The sequence below is a fragment of the Chlorocebus sabaeus genome, chromosome 14 (assembly GCF_047675955.1).
Source record: "Chlorocebus sabaeus isolate Y175 chromosome 14, mChlSab1.0.hap1, whole genome shotgun sequence".
Taxonomy (NCBI): domain Eukaryota; kingdom Metazoa; phylum Chordata; class Mammalia; order Primates; family Cercopithecidae; genus Chlorocebus; species Chlorocebus sabaeus.
In genome coordinates this window covers 23,879,816-23,894,017 of record NC_132917.1, presented here as the reverse complement: position 1 = coordinate 23,894,017, position 14,202 = coordinate 23,879,816, and the positions used below count along the sequence as shown (strand labels likewise).

Here is a 14,202-nt window from a genome sequence, read left to right as displayed (position 1 = left end):
TGTGGTCTGTCTCCCCGCAGCTCCTGAGCAGCCCCTGCTCCTCCTCAGCCTCCTCCAGGGCCTGCCATCCACCCTCTCCCTTTGCAGCCAGGGGGCCTAGACCCTAAGTCTGCCCTCTCCCCATCCTTCTGCCCCTGCCTCCTCCCCCTTCTCACCTCACCAGAATTCAGTCCACGTCCTGTCCCCACCAGTGACACCAGTGGCCTAGTTAGTGGCTCAGTTCACTTTCCCTGCCCCAGCTCCCTGCACTGATGACAGTCACTGAGGCTCTGCCTTCCCTCTGGACCCCATGGCCGCCTTCCCAGCTCTTCTTCCACCCTTGCCCAGGCCTCTCCCCCGCCTCTGTAGCTCTCTGCTCGGGGACCCCACCGACCCCCAGCTTCAGGGTCAGGCTGGCCACACTCCCCCAAGCCCGCGCCTCTGAACAGCGCCCTCCAGAGAGCCACCTGCCCCACTGCTCCCGCATCACACGACTTTTCCCAGGGGACCACCAGCCTCCCTCCAGCAGCAGCTCCTCCTCCTGGGACCCCCTGTGGAACGCAGTGTGGTCCCCAGCCACCCAGGCCCCTCCCTGGCGCCTCACACCTGGTCAGCTGTGCTGCAGTCCTCCTCCCTCGCAACTTTCCCATCACCCTGCTTTCCTGTCCCCGTGTCACAGGCCCCCAATCTCCCACCCAGGCTGCAGCACAAGGCTCTCTTCCTCTCTGCCACCCATCCTCTTCATTTCTGGAGTATTCTTTTTTCCAGAGCTGCTCTTAGTACACCTCTTCCTGCTGAAGTATCTTCCTTATTGCCTCCCAAATTAAGGACACATTTCTTATCCCGCGCTCAGGGCCCATCCCCACTGTTACCTGCCACCCAGCCCCATGCCCAGCTCTTTGCTGTGCCCGGCCCATCCAGCTGCCTAGTTGAGCAGCCCATCGTTGCCCTGCCTGGCCTTCCTATGTGTGCTCACCCTCCAGCTGAAGTGCTCTGCCCCCACCTTAAATTCTTCCCATTCTTCGAGGCCCACGTCAAACACAGCCTCCTCCATGACACCTTCCCTCTTGCCCTAGCCAGCGTGACTTCTACCTGGAGCCCCCACTGTCCTGAGGCTGCGATCATCCTCCGGCTCTCCTCCTCTGTTGTCTCTGCTTACGCCCCCTCAGTCCCTGCTTTTCTCACTTAATGGCCATAAGCTCCCTCAAGGCAACTCCCCCAGCATCGGGCCCGGAGTGTGACTTATGACGGTGGGGCTCCAGCTTTGTTGCATTGGTGGTGTCCTCTCTGTTCATGGCACAGATTACTCACCTGCTCAGTGGAGCCACAGTGGTCTTTGTAAAGCACCTGCCACCCTACCCCGCCCCACCGAGGCCCTCCGACCAGAACTCCCACATTCTTCTCCAGCCTCCACATGAATGCCAGGCCCCAACCTCCCTGCTGCATCTCCAGCTGTGCCAGGCCGGCCTGTGGCCTCCACCCCACGGGGTGGGGAGGGTTGTGCTCTGAGCCAGCCGCACCTCCACCTTCCTCCCCACCCGGCCCCCCATGCAGCCTGTCCTCCTGCCCGGGCCTCCCGCCAGCTTCCTGGCTGCTATAGTTGCAGCTCTTTATGTTTTTTTATTCAGGTTTCCCCTATTTTGTTATATACTCCTAAAAGGTATGTTTAAAACAGCTTTTGCTAATTGAATGTTATTTTAATGGTATTTTAAAAGCTTGCTGTTGAAAAATCAATGATTATTTCATAACGCATATAATGATCTCTTAATTGGCCAAAGATGTCAATCCAGTTTTTCTGCCTGAGTTCTGCTTCCCATCAGCATCTGCATATGTTGCTGTGCCTCGTCCGTGTGTTCAGTCCTTCCCACATTTGTCGATTACTTTGTGCCAGGCTCTGTGCTAGGCTTAACTGGGCCTGGACTTTGGTATCTGATGTTTAAATTTTGACCCTGCCATTTAGCAGCTCTGAGTGGATCACACTACAGTCCTTTCTAAGCCTCAGTGTTTCTCATCAGTAAAATGGGGAGCTACCTTATCAGATAATTATGCAGTTTAAATAATATAACTTACATAAGTCTGGCACATGCCTAACACAAAGTAAGTATCCAATAAATGTTAGCTTCTATTAAGTGCTGCACAAATACCCTGTATTATTTTATTAATATTACTATTTGCTGGGTACTTGAGGGGTTAATACAAGGATGATCGAAACACTCCATGCTCTACCCTGGCTCCTGTCTGGCAGAGGATACAGACATTATACAGGATTTCAGACCCAGCAGGCTGTGGGCTGCCCATAAGCCAGGGATACTGGATGCAGAGGAGGGAAGGGATCTGGGAGGTAGATGTGGGATCAGACCTGCATCTTGAAGGATGAGTAGGATGCTGATGGGCAGAGAAAGCAGGCAGGGCAGAAATAGCAAGCAGGGCCTTTCTAGCAGGCGACACAGCCTGGGGAAAGGCACAGGGCAGCCAGATGCTGGGCTGTTGGGCCCAGGGCAGTGGCAGATGGGGACAGGGAGCCAGTAGTGTGATGGTTGGTTTGCAAGACAGTGAGGGTCTGCATCCATGGAGAAGAGATGAACAAGACTTGTCTTCCTCTCTTGTAGCCCGCTCCCAAAAGACTTCAGGCATTGGGCGCCTGATGGTGCATGTCATTGAAGCTACAGAATTAAAAGCCTGCAAACCAAATGGTAAATCCTGCTTTCATTCCTTCAACAGACATGGTAACTGCCCTGCCCCAGTTTTTGCTGATGACTTTTTGAGATGGAGTCTCGGTCACCCAGGCTGGAGTGCAGTGGCCCAATCTCAGCTCACTGCAACCTCTGGGGTTCAAGTGATTCTCAAGGCTTAGCCTCCCGAGTAGCTGGGATTACAGGTGCGCACCACCATGCCTGGCAAATTTTTGTACTTTTAGTAGAGACGGGGTTTCACCATATTGGCCAGGCTGGTCTCGAACTCCTGACCTCAAATGATCCAACCACCTCGGCCTCCCAAAGTGCTGGGATTACAGCACTTTGTCATTGACAAAGTGCCACCGCGCCCGGCCACTGATGACTCTTCTGAACACTGAATAAAGGAATGCTTTCTAATAGTGTGTCCAGTGCCACTAAAATGCACATATTGGACCAATATTCTCATCACTGTTTTCCCAGTAAGTGCCAGTGCCCGCCTTCCCTAGTGTGTGTGCCAGGGAAGCATGCAGCAGGTTGCAGTGACACTCGCCCAGCCTTGCTCCGTGGGGAGTGGTCCTGGTGGTGGAGCTCTCAGCCACTCCCCGGTTAATGCTGCTGTCAGCACTGGGAACTTGAAGACCCTGTTACTAGACCACAGGGATACGGTGCCCGAGGCAGTGGCTCCTGCTGCCATGGTCTTGAGTGACCCGTTATCTGGGATCCTGCTTCTGCTCAGGGAGGGCACTGTCAGTCACTTCATTTTACCTGCATGCACCACATGTGTCTGTGGTTTGTTTTTGTTCAGGGAAGAGCAACCCATACTGTGAAATCAGCATGGGCTCCCAGAGCTACACCACCAGGACCATCCAGGACACACTCAATCCCAAGTGGAATTTTAACTGCCAGTTCTTCATTAAGGATCTGTACCAAGATGTGCTGTGTCTCACCCTGTTTGACAGAGACCAGTTTTCACCAGATGGTAAGTGTCGCTCAGCCAGGGGATCTAAAGGCTTTCCAGTTTCCTAGATCCTGGAGTCCTGATCCAGGGGCCTCAGCTGTGTGCAGACCCCTTGCCACTTCGGGGAATTGACACAGGCCTGTGTCATCTCGCTTTGGCAGGAGGTGGGTGGCCTTCCTCAGGGGAGGGGGTGGCCTCAGATAGTTTCAGGCCTTTGACCCGTCACTCTCTACACACACGACGCGAACACCACTCCTGGAGCATTCTCAGAATGGAGATTTGAATTCCACGTGGCAACTTCTCACACATAAACCTGCCACCATTCCCCACACACCCATTCATGATATTCAACAGCCATGAACCAGAAGAAGTTCCTTGTTTCAGATGTGAAGGTTTTATGAATCCTACTTCAGACACTCTTCCGGATGTAGCTCTTTAATGATTTTATAAAGAAGAAAGACTCTGACTCTCCTCTGTTTATTCACCAGATTTCCTGGGTCGTACTGAAATTCCAGTGGCCAAAATTCGAACTGAACAGGAAAGCAAAGGCCCTGTGACCCGCCGACTGCTACTGCACGAGGTCCCCACCGGGGAGGTCTGGGTCCGCTTTGACTTGCAGCTTTTTGAGCAAAAAACTCTCCTGTAGGGGTTCTAAAGGACAGCACCAGTGGGACAGCCCACAAGGCTGGGGCTGGAGAACAAGAGACTGCGCTCTCTTAGGGCTGAGGGAGCACCATGCAGCTTCACCCCTCACAAAGCCACGCACGCTGGGGGCTCTGTTTTCCTGCACACTAAATAGCTAGCAATCTATGCAAACACCTTTCCTAAAAAGAAACCAAACCCCGTAGTACAGTGCCTTGTCCTAGTGTTCACATGTTCAGCTGTGTTTCGATGCCAAGGTTTCCATTTTCAGGGCTATAAAAAGTATTACATGGAAATGAGGCATCAGACCACCAGACGTTACCGCTCGGTTGAATGTGTCCACCGTGGAGTGGTTTGGTGACGCTGTAACCATTCCACGCCAGTGACCTCTGCTGGGTCACAGCCACTCAGGAGGGGAAGGGTCAGGATGAGAGGCTGCAGCCTTGACGCTTGCGCAGCCTGATACTGAAATAGCGTCTACTCGTGCACTGAATAAAAACAGAAACTTGATCATTTTTTTCCTGATTAGATTTTATCAGTCTCTGCTAAGACAATATAGTCTGGAGTATAAGTGGGAAAGCTTGATTTAAATACTGTGAACTCTAATAATGTGGAAAATATTTTTCAACTTTAATTTTCTGAAGTATAAATTATTTATGTAAATTCATTGTTTTTGCATTTCATAGGACATGCATCTTTAAGCTTTATCATTGCCAATATGTACAGAAAGAGAATAAAGACATATGTTTATGGATGGAACTTCTGTCAAAGTCTGACTGATTTACTTTCTATATGAAAGCTTCTTTTTTTCTTTTTAATTTTCTCAGCCAGATGAAAGGCTCTTAAAAGGTACCTTCAGAAGTTGCCTATAATGAAACCAAGTTTCCTTCCTGGTATGTGGGAAAAACCAAGGACAGAGTGAGGATGAGGTCAGGAGACCCAGCGCCTCACCTTGACTCTGCCACTAATTTGCTCTGTGACTTTGGTGCATCTACCTTATGCTTCGGGTGCTGGGTTTCTTTAATGGGTGAAATGGATGATCTCGGTGGGAGCCACTGACCCTCTGTGTCCTTCAGCTTGCCTCATCAAGTGATAACCTCAGGGTAACTTACAGTAAAGAAATGCACAAAGGTCTTAGACACTAAACCCCCTGATTAATGAGTAAAAACTGGGAAAAGATCTGTCCTTTTGTTGTTGTTTTGAGACAGAGTCTCACTCTGTCACCCAGGCTGGAGTGCAGTGGTGCGATCTCGGCTTACTGCAACCTCCGCCTCCTGGGTTCAAGTGATTCTCCTGCCTCAGCCTCCCAAGTAGCTAGGACTACAGGCGCCCGCCACCATACCCAGCTAATTTTTGTATTTTTAGTAGAGATGGGGTTTCACCACGTTGGCCAGGCTGGTCTCAAACTCCTGACCTCAAGTGATCTGCCTGCCTGAGCCTCCCAAAGTGCTGGGATTACAGGCATGAGCCACTGTGCCTGGCCAGGTATGTCTTTTTGAAGGACTAATTTGGATTGCTAGGGCCCTGATTTCTAAGGGAGCAGGTCTCCAGGCAGCTGGAGGAACCAGGAATGATTCAATGTCCCAAAGGCTTGGGCCTCCACCATAGCCCCTGCTTCTGTTTAAACATAATCGCTGGACAAAGGACTGGGAAACAGAACCGGCACATTCAAATTTAAAAATCCATCACTCACTCACTCAGCTATAGATCCTGGGCACTGATTGGTTAAAATATAGACATAAAAAAGGTAAGAGATGTCACTGGATATATGAAACTGAAACAACTGAACATACTGCTTTTGCTTATGGGAAAGTCTGGCTAGTCAGGCCCAGTCTCATGGAACAGAGTGAACTGCTGGCTGTCTCTAGGGTTGGGGCTTGTTGGTCACAAGGCCAGCCTGGCTGATGTCAGCAGCAAGCCTGCCCCTGATGACTCAAAACCAGCTCTAGGCTTACTTGGAACGAGAGCTACAGAACCATCCTGTGTTCCCAGGGCTGCAGGGACTGTAATCCTCACTGTGGCGAGTGCCATTTCTCCACTGCTAGATATGAGAGGACTCTTTGGTCAGATTTAGGGCAGAGGAGCCTCAGGACCAGAGTCAGACAACCTCTATGAAACCACAGACCACATGGGCGTCGGCACACCTGGCCACTCCAGCTGTCCCCTTATGCCTAGGAGTACACACCTGCCCCTTGAGAAATCAAATGTAGGCCTGACTTTTGGGAGGATATGGGATGTGCCTGAGTCTCCATACCCCGAGTCTCCATATCCCCCGAGTCTCCATACCCCCGAGTCTCCATACCCCAAGTTTCCATACCCCCGACTCTCCATACCCCAAGACTCTGTACCCCCCGAGTCTCTGTACTGCCTGAGTCCATATACCTCTACCCCAGCAGGACCTGGCATATGTGCCTCATGCGCCCAGACGTCTCCCCTCTGCTGAGGACCCCCTCAGCAGCTCCCTCCAGTACTCTTCAGGAGCAGGTGCTGTGGCGGGGGAGGGGCACTCCACTCTCTTAAAGGCAACCCATATTCTGAGCAATTTGATGATCAAGTCTGAGTGCACGTGAGGGGGGGATAAACATGCTATGTGGCACCTGAGGGACTGGCCTGAGAGAACACTGCCACCTCTGGGCTAGGGGACTGCCACCTCTGAGCTACTCACCAAGCCTCAGAGCATTGTGTGTTGGGAGAGGATAATAGTGTCTTACTGCGAAAACTTTTCAGTGAACAAAGTACCTCACAGGGCTCCTGGTTCACAACAGGAGCTCAATAAACAAGAACTACTGTGATTTGGGTATTTCTTGCAATTTATTTCCACTTCTGGAAAAAGAAAGTATGTTTAGAGTATTTTAACTGTTGTACAGACACTGCCAAGTCAAGTCCACCAAACTTCAGTACCAGGGGTGGCCCTGCCTGGCCGCCTTCTGCAGGGAAGCCAGGTGCTGCCCCAGGACCTCAGCTGTCATCACTCTTCTTCCTACAGGCTGAGGACCCCTGTGCTGTTGGCTGTCCCCAGCAGCCCAGGAGCGGGGTCTCTGCTGTCTGGTTCCTAAAACCTAGCAACAGAAGAGAAGGGCTAAGTGTGGTGCAGGGATGTGGGGCTTACAGGTGCAGGGAGGACCCCGCTGACTCTGCCCCACACTCAGCCCTCCTGCTAGAGCTGAGACCCCCATTTCAGGCAGGTTTCCAGCCAGCCCTCTTGCTTTACCTCTCTCTCTCTCTCTCACTCACTCTGGTTCCCGCAACTCTCAGACAAGGCTGTCTGTATCTTTGGACTCCACAAAGAACTAATCTTTTTGTGTCATGTACAGCAGGGATGACCAGATGTCCACAAAATGCTCTCCTGCTATTGTGGGCAGACCAGCCATGGAATACTTTTCCCCGTGCCCCTGCACCCTACAGTTAGGGACAGACATGGGACTGGGTCCTAGCCCAGGGAACATCAGAGGAAGTGACATGCCGCCTCCAGCCCGGACCACATACACCTGACTCCCAGGAAGAACTCATCCACGATCTCTTCCCCTTTCAGGTTGACAGGAATGAGTTCCTGGGGCAACCTCGGAAGCCAGGTGCTGAAGATGACACAGGCCCATGAGATAGGGCCCCAAAAGACCGCACGAAGGAGGGACAGCCTGCTGACCCACTGGGACGTGCCGGGACATAAGCAAAACTTAACTGCTACTGCATTTAAACCTCAGTCCACTTGGGTCTACTAGTGTAGTCCACCCAACCATTAAGGGTAGAACTGACCACAGTCACATAAGATCTGATATAAACAAGTGGGACTATATCAAACTAAAAAGCTTCTGCACAGCAAAGGAAACAAAACAAAAAGGCAACCTACAGAAAGGGAGAAAATATTTCCAAACCATATATCAAATAAGGGGTTAATATCCAAAATACATAAGGAACTCATTCACCTCAATAGGAAAAAAGCAAATAACCCAATTTAAAAATGGGGACAGAGCCTCAACAGAGATTTTTCCAAAGCCTCCCTCCCGCCCCTCAAAAAATGTACAAATGGTCAACAGGTATAAAAGGTGCTCAATATCCAACATCACTAATCATCAAGGAAATGCAAATCAAAACCACAATGAGATGTCCCCTCACACCTGTTAAGGCTGATTAAATGGAAAAAGTTGAAAGATCACAAGTGTTTGCTTGTGTGGGACTGTTAGATAAGAGTTCTAAATTTCTTTTCAAAGAGTATGTCAGTATGTTCAACTCTTTGGCTTCTACTTTTAAACTTCCTCATAAAGCAACCTTTTTCGATTACCTGCTCCACCCTAACTCATTCCAATTATCTGCTACCTGCTCTGCCCTGACTCCCGCCAAAGCACTCACCCCGTCATTCTCTTTAAATTCGCCAATCGGAATTAGTTTAGCCTGTGCGGTCTAACCCTAGCCAATAGGGGACCGACACAGCAGCAGGGGCCATGTGCATCAGGGATAAGAACCCCCTCTCCTCCCTTGTCCAAGTGTGCGCTCACCATTGTTCCATCTGTAAGGGCGCACCCTTCTATCCAAAAGTACCTTGCCTTTTCAAAAAGGCCGGCCACGGTGGTTCACGCCTGTAATCCCAGCACTTTGGGAGGCCAAGGTGGACAGATCACAAGGTCAGGAAATTGAGACCATCCTGGCTAACACGGTGAAACCCCATCTCTACTAAAAATTAGCCAGGCGTGCTGGTGGGCACCTGTAGTCCCAGCTACTTGGGAGGCTGAGGCAGGAGAATGGTGTGAACCTGGGAGGCGGAGCTTGCAGTGAGCCGAGATCAAGCCACTGCACTCTAGCCTGGGTGACAGAGCAAGACTCCATCTCAAAAAAAAAAAAAAAAAAAAAGTACAATGGGGACAGTAAATTTAGATAGCCATTACCAATTTTAGTTGGTCAACAACAATAACTAGAAGTACCTTGCCTTGCTGAGAATTAAAAAGAAAATCTTATATTCGAGTGCTATTTCTTTTGTGGCACCGAAACTTTACATATAACAGGACCCTTGTACACTGTTGGTGGAATGTAGATTACTACAGCCGTTACGGAAAACAGCATGGAGGTTTCCAAAAACACTAAAAACAGAATGACCATACAATTCAGCAATCCCACTTCTGGGTGTATATACATATATTCAAAGGAAATGAAATCACTATCTTGAAGGGATATCCACACTCCCGTGTTCATTGCAGCATTATTCACAATAGCCAAGAAATGGGAACAACCTAAGTGTCTGCTGACACGAACTGGTAAAGAAAATGCATATGGTACACATACCACGGACCATTAACCCGCCTGAGAAGAGAAGGAAGTCCTGTCATTTGCAACAACATAGGTGAATGTGGAGGATGTTATGCTAAGTGAAAGAAGCCAGGCACAGAAAGACAAATACTGCCTGATCTCATATTGTCAGAGGTGTGTGAACCAGGACAACTCCATCTTAAATAGCAGCTGGGTAAAATAAGGCTGAAGCCTACTGGGTTGCATTCCCAAACGGTGAGGCATTCTAAGTCACAGGATGAGATAGGAGGTGAGCACAAAAGACAGTTCATAAAGACCTTGCTGATAAAACAGGCTAATAAAAAGGAGCCAGCCAAAACCCACCAAAACCAAGACGGTGACAACAGTGACCTCCGGTCGTCCTCACTGCTACACTCCCACCAGCGCCGTGACAGTTTATAGACGCCATTGCAAGGTCAGAAAGTTACCCTATATGGTCTAAAAGGGGAGGCATGAATCATCCACTCCTTATTTAGCATACCATCAAGAAATAACCATAAAAATGGGCAACCAGCAGCCCTCAGGGGCTGCTCTGTCTATGGAGTAGTCATTCTTTTCTTCCTTTACTTTCTCAATAAACTTACTTTCCCTTTGCACTGTGGACTGGCCCTGAATTCTTTCTTGCTTGAGATCCAAGAAACCTCTCTTGGGGTCTGGATCAGGACCCCCTTCCTGTAATGATAAGTGGTATCTAAAGACGTCGAACCCAACCAAACAGTAGAAAGGTGGTTACCAGAGTCAGGGCGTGGGTGCAGTGAGGTGACAGGTGTTGGTACAAACTTTCCATGGTAAGCATTGAGGCAGGAGAACAGGGTCTGGAGAACAGGGTCTGGAGACAGGGACAACAGCAAGGTCTGAGAAAACAGCAAGGTCTGGGCACAGGAAACCCAAGGCCAATTGGAGCTGCCTCCCCAAAGCTGGATCAAAAGGAAAACACCTGGGTCTGGGGGCAGGGAACCTGAGGCCAATTAACACACACTTCTGAAAGCAGAACCAAAAGGAAAACCCCCTGTCCCCAAGCCGAGCAGCAAAGGATCAAAGCCTACTCTCCCTACAACATCTCAGATGGAAAGGGAGAGTGCCCTGGATTAGCTGTAGGCAATGCAGGGACCACCCCTTCATCTGCATAGGGTGCCAATTCACCTCAGCCTTTAATTAGCCAGGGACCAAATCCTTCATCCAGATAAGGAGTAGCAGATAAGAACCTCAAACAGGGAACTTAACACCCTTGAGCCCTTGCTGGGCCCACTCCCACCCTGCAGAGCGCTTTCTCTCTTGAATCAATCCCTGCTTTCGCTGCTTCGCTCCCCGCGTTTCATTCCTCTGCTACTCTGTGTTTTGGTCAATTCTTTGTTCAAAATGCCAAGGACCTGGACAACTCATAGCAAAGACCCTCCACAAGTAACAGTAGGTTCTAGAGGCCTAATGGACAACACGGACACTACAGTTACTAATAACATATACTTGCAATTGGCTCAGAGAGGAGATCGTGAGTATTCTCACCACACACACATGAAAAGTCAATGTAGGCTGGTGGGTATGTCAACAAGCTTGACTGTGGCGAACATTTCACAATGAATACTTATAGCAAATCATCACGTTGTACATCTTGAACATTTGAAAAATATATGGAATGAGGAGCCCCCTGTGCTCTCAGATATAATTATGCTCAGAGGAAACTGCTGAAGAGTCACAGGTAACTTACCACAGATGGAGAATCCCTTACTCCCTGGAGAGACCGGGGACAGCAATGAGACTGAGCAGGAGCTGGGTCACAAAATAGCTATCCAGGCTCACAGGCTGGAGAGCAGCAGCAGTCCCCCATCCCGTGTGTGTGGTGGTGAGGGGTGGGAGTGATGCTGTCAGGTCCTGAGCTGAGGCCCCTAGGCCTTCCCTGGGGGGGGTCCTGCGCCTCAGGCCTCAGGGTACGGGGCGCGGCAGAGAGACTGGAAGGGGAAATAGACCAGGAGCTGAAAACCGTGTCAAATGAACCATGAGCTCCAGATAAGAAATCTGTACTCAAAAAATTCTTACATATAAAAATACCTTTTAAATATTAAAAATCTCATCTTGCCCTAATTTGTTGGTATAAATTTCATTTCAAAAACTTCCCACCTGTTGTGTGTGGACTAAGAAGAACACGATTTTTGGTGCAGTTTGGATGGAGTAAGTGGAAAATGGCGGGAAAGTGGCAGAAAGGCAAAGGCGCTGAAGAAATCTCAGGGGGAAAAGCCCCTGTGGCCAGGTTGGCCCTCACCTTGGAAGGACAGGATCTGCCTCCAGGAAGTGGGGTCCAGGTCCCACATTTACCACCTGTCTGACTTTCTTCATACAAGGCTTCCCCGCCTGAGGGGCCCAGTCAGAGCTGCAGTGCTGAGCCTGAGGCCACCTGCCATTTCTCCCTCCTCCTCTACACGCCCTTCTTCTTGGGCCATGCCTCCTCCGCCCTTGAGTGCTTGTCTGACAGGGAGGGCTGTGGCGGTGGCTCATCCTGGAACCAGTATGTGCTGCTTGTGGGGGCTGCAAAGCCCTGCATGCCAGCCCCGCCCCAGGTCTCTGCTTACCAGATCCTTCCTTTCACCCACTTTGTTCTTCTGGCTGAGTTTTGAGGAAAGGAATTGCCTTTCAAACGCAGCCTGACTTAGGTCAGTGGTGTTTTTCTCTTTTCTTTTCTGTTTCTTGTCTGCACCGATGAGCTTTTCAGGACTGTGAAGAAAAGCAGAAAAAAATTGTCTCGATTCAGCACAGATGGAATTGTACCATCAAATAGTTTCTGAAGATTAATGTATTGAACTCAATCGTCACTTCTGAGAAGGAACAACTGACCAGCCATCACTGGTGACTATGCCTCAATTTGCCTGCCCGGTCCGTACCTCTGCTGGCCCAATTCCTAGGGAGGTGGTGACTCGGGAACCCTTTCCCAGCCATGGCTGAGGCACCAGGTCCAGAGCCTCAATCATTGCTGTAGTTGGGACAAAGGGGCTTCCAGGCAGCCTCCGAGTACTTAAACCAGAAAGTCAGGCAGGACGGCGCCTCCACTTGCCAGCACCCACAGGAAAGCACAGAAAGCCCGTGTGCAAAGAAAGAGAAATGGAGCCGGTTCACAAAGAGAAGTGATGGTGAGTGCCACATAGCCCCAAAGAGGCAGCCTGGCTCCAGCCTCCCAGTTGGTCCCCCGAGCAGCCTGGCTCCCTTCCTGGCTTGGCTTCCATGACATACCCGTGCTCTTTAACACATGGAGCCCCTCTCCCACCTTTCCTTTGAGAAAGACTCTGGCTTTTGTAATCAAACTGTCTCTGCCTCACCTCACCACATACTCTCAAGTCCTTTTCTTACTTCATCAAATAGCCACGCGAGGCATCCTCTGAGTGTATCCTCCCGGAGGAATTTCACCAGGGCTGCCACCATTTCTGCCCCAGGAAGCCTAGCCCTATCGAGGGAAATAAGCCTTCTCTTTTCTTCCTCCATTCATTCATTCAACAACCACTTATTCATGATCTACTATGCTCCAGCTAAGTGCTGGGAACACCAAGATTAGTAAGACACAGTCCCTGCCCTCAAGGGGCTTGCTGATGGAGGAAAGGGCCAGTAGGGGGCTGGAGAGTTCTGTGTCCCTGTGATAACCTGCCCTCTTGCCTGCACTGGAATGGCCAGGGACAGACAGAGGGAGCAAAGGCAGGCAACAGCCTGGCAGGTCAGGGAGTTACGAATGTGCTGACTTGAGCCAGAGGTTTTTGTGGTTAATCAATCTTTCTTTTCTTTAGGTCGATGGGACTTCTGGGCTGAGACCGGAAAGGGTGGTAGGGCCCAGATGGTGCCTCATGTGCCATGTTGAGGGCCTGGGCTTTGTCGTAAGGGGAATGGCACTGAGGGGTTCCAGTGGAGGAGTGCTGATCACTTTTAAAAAACCACTCTGGCTGCTGGGCGGAAAATGGATTGGAGGAGACCAGCCTGAAGGAATACCAGCGGAGGAGCCAGAGGGGAGATGACGCCAACAAAGCAAGATGAAGCCTTTGTCTTGTTGCAGGGGTGGGGGGTTGTGTAATTACTGTTGTTTAAATAAAAATGTTTGTTAAAATGATAAAGGAACCATAAAACCAGAAATAATACATAAAACTTCAAAATCACTAGGGGAAGCAGAAACAAAGTAGCACTGTTTATTCCAACAAAACTCAGGATGGGGAATGAAAACAAAATGTTGAGAGAGTATAACAGACTTCCATGTTTGTGTAGAATATAGAAGTCGGCACAGGCTAAAAATCCTGCTGAAATAAATAGAGAAGAAAAAACAGAAAATTTACCATCAAAAATAAGAATTTTAAAATCACTAAACAGCTTTAAAAACAATTCCAGAGATGGGAGAGCCTTCAGGAATTAGCTGACAATCTCCAACTCTTGCCTTCCTCTGTGGGAGCATTTTAAATACCAGGTCACCAATATTAAGTACCAGAGTAGAGACTGATTCCTCTGTGCTTCTAACATCTTTGGTGGATTTTTTCTCCTCGGGTCTGGTTGATGTCCTGGCAGGTGGGTATTTAACCTTGTTCTCAACATCACCCTCCCCCTAATAGGCAAGTCAAGCAATGCACTTGGTTTCTCAATGGAGGACAGAACTCTCCAGGCCCCAAGTACAGACAGCATTCCCCAAAACCTATTTGAAAAAGAATCAAG

At 49.7% G+C, this 14,202-nt stretch overlaps 2 protein-coding genes across 16 annotated transcripts in view; one reads left to right on the top strand and one right to left on the bottom strand.

Annotated features, from left to right (window-relative positions):
- Positions 1–5,013, top strand: part of ITSN2 (intersectin 2) — a 152,977-nt gene extending 147,964 nt beyond the window's left edge. For all 4 annotated transcript variants that reach the window (XM_007971313.3, XM_007971318.3, XM_007971317.3 and 1 more), the window contains 3 exons: positions 2,589–2,672; positions 3,460–3,633; positions 4,101–5,013. In XM_007971313.3, the coding sequence (XP_007969504.2) occupies positions 2,589–2,672; positions 3,460–3,633; positions 4,101–4,258 (416 nt within the window). In that variant the 3' untranslated portion in view covers positions 4,259–5,013. The remainder of the gene's footprint in view (positions 1–2,588; positions 2,673–3,459; positions 3,634–4,100) is intronic.
- The window catches only part of FAM228A (family with sequence similarity 228 member A), a 40,518-nt gene that overhangs the window by 6,884 nt on the left and 19,432 nt on the right, over positions 1–14,202 (bottom strand). For 6 of the 12 annotated variants that reach the window (XM_038006627.2, XM_073022812.1, XM_038006628.2 and 3 more), the window contains 3 exons: positions 12,096–12,237; positions 10,265–10,360; positions 5,107–7,313 (listed from right to left, as the gene is read on the bottom strand). In XM_038006627.2, coding sequence (XP_037862555.1) covers positions 7,149–7,313; positions 10,265–10,360; positions 12,096–12,237 — 403 coding nt within the window. In that variant the 3' untranslated portion in view covers positions 5,107–7,148. The other 6 variants (XR_012095229.1, XR_012095230.1, XR_012095228.1 and 3 more) reach the window with 6 other exon arrangements.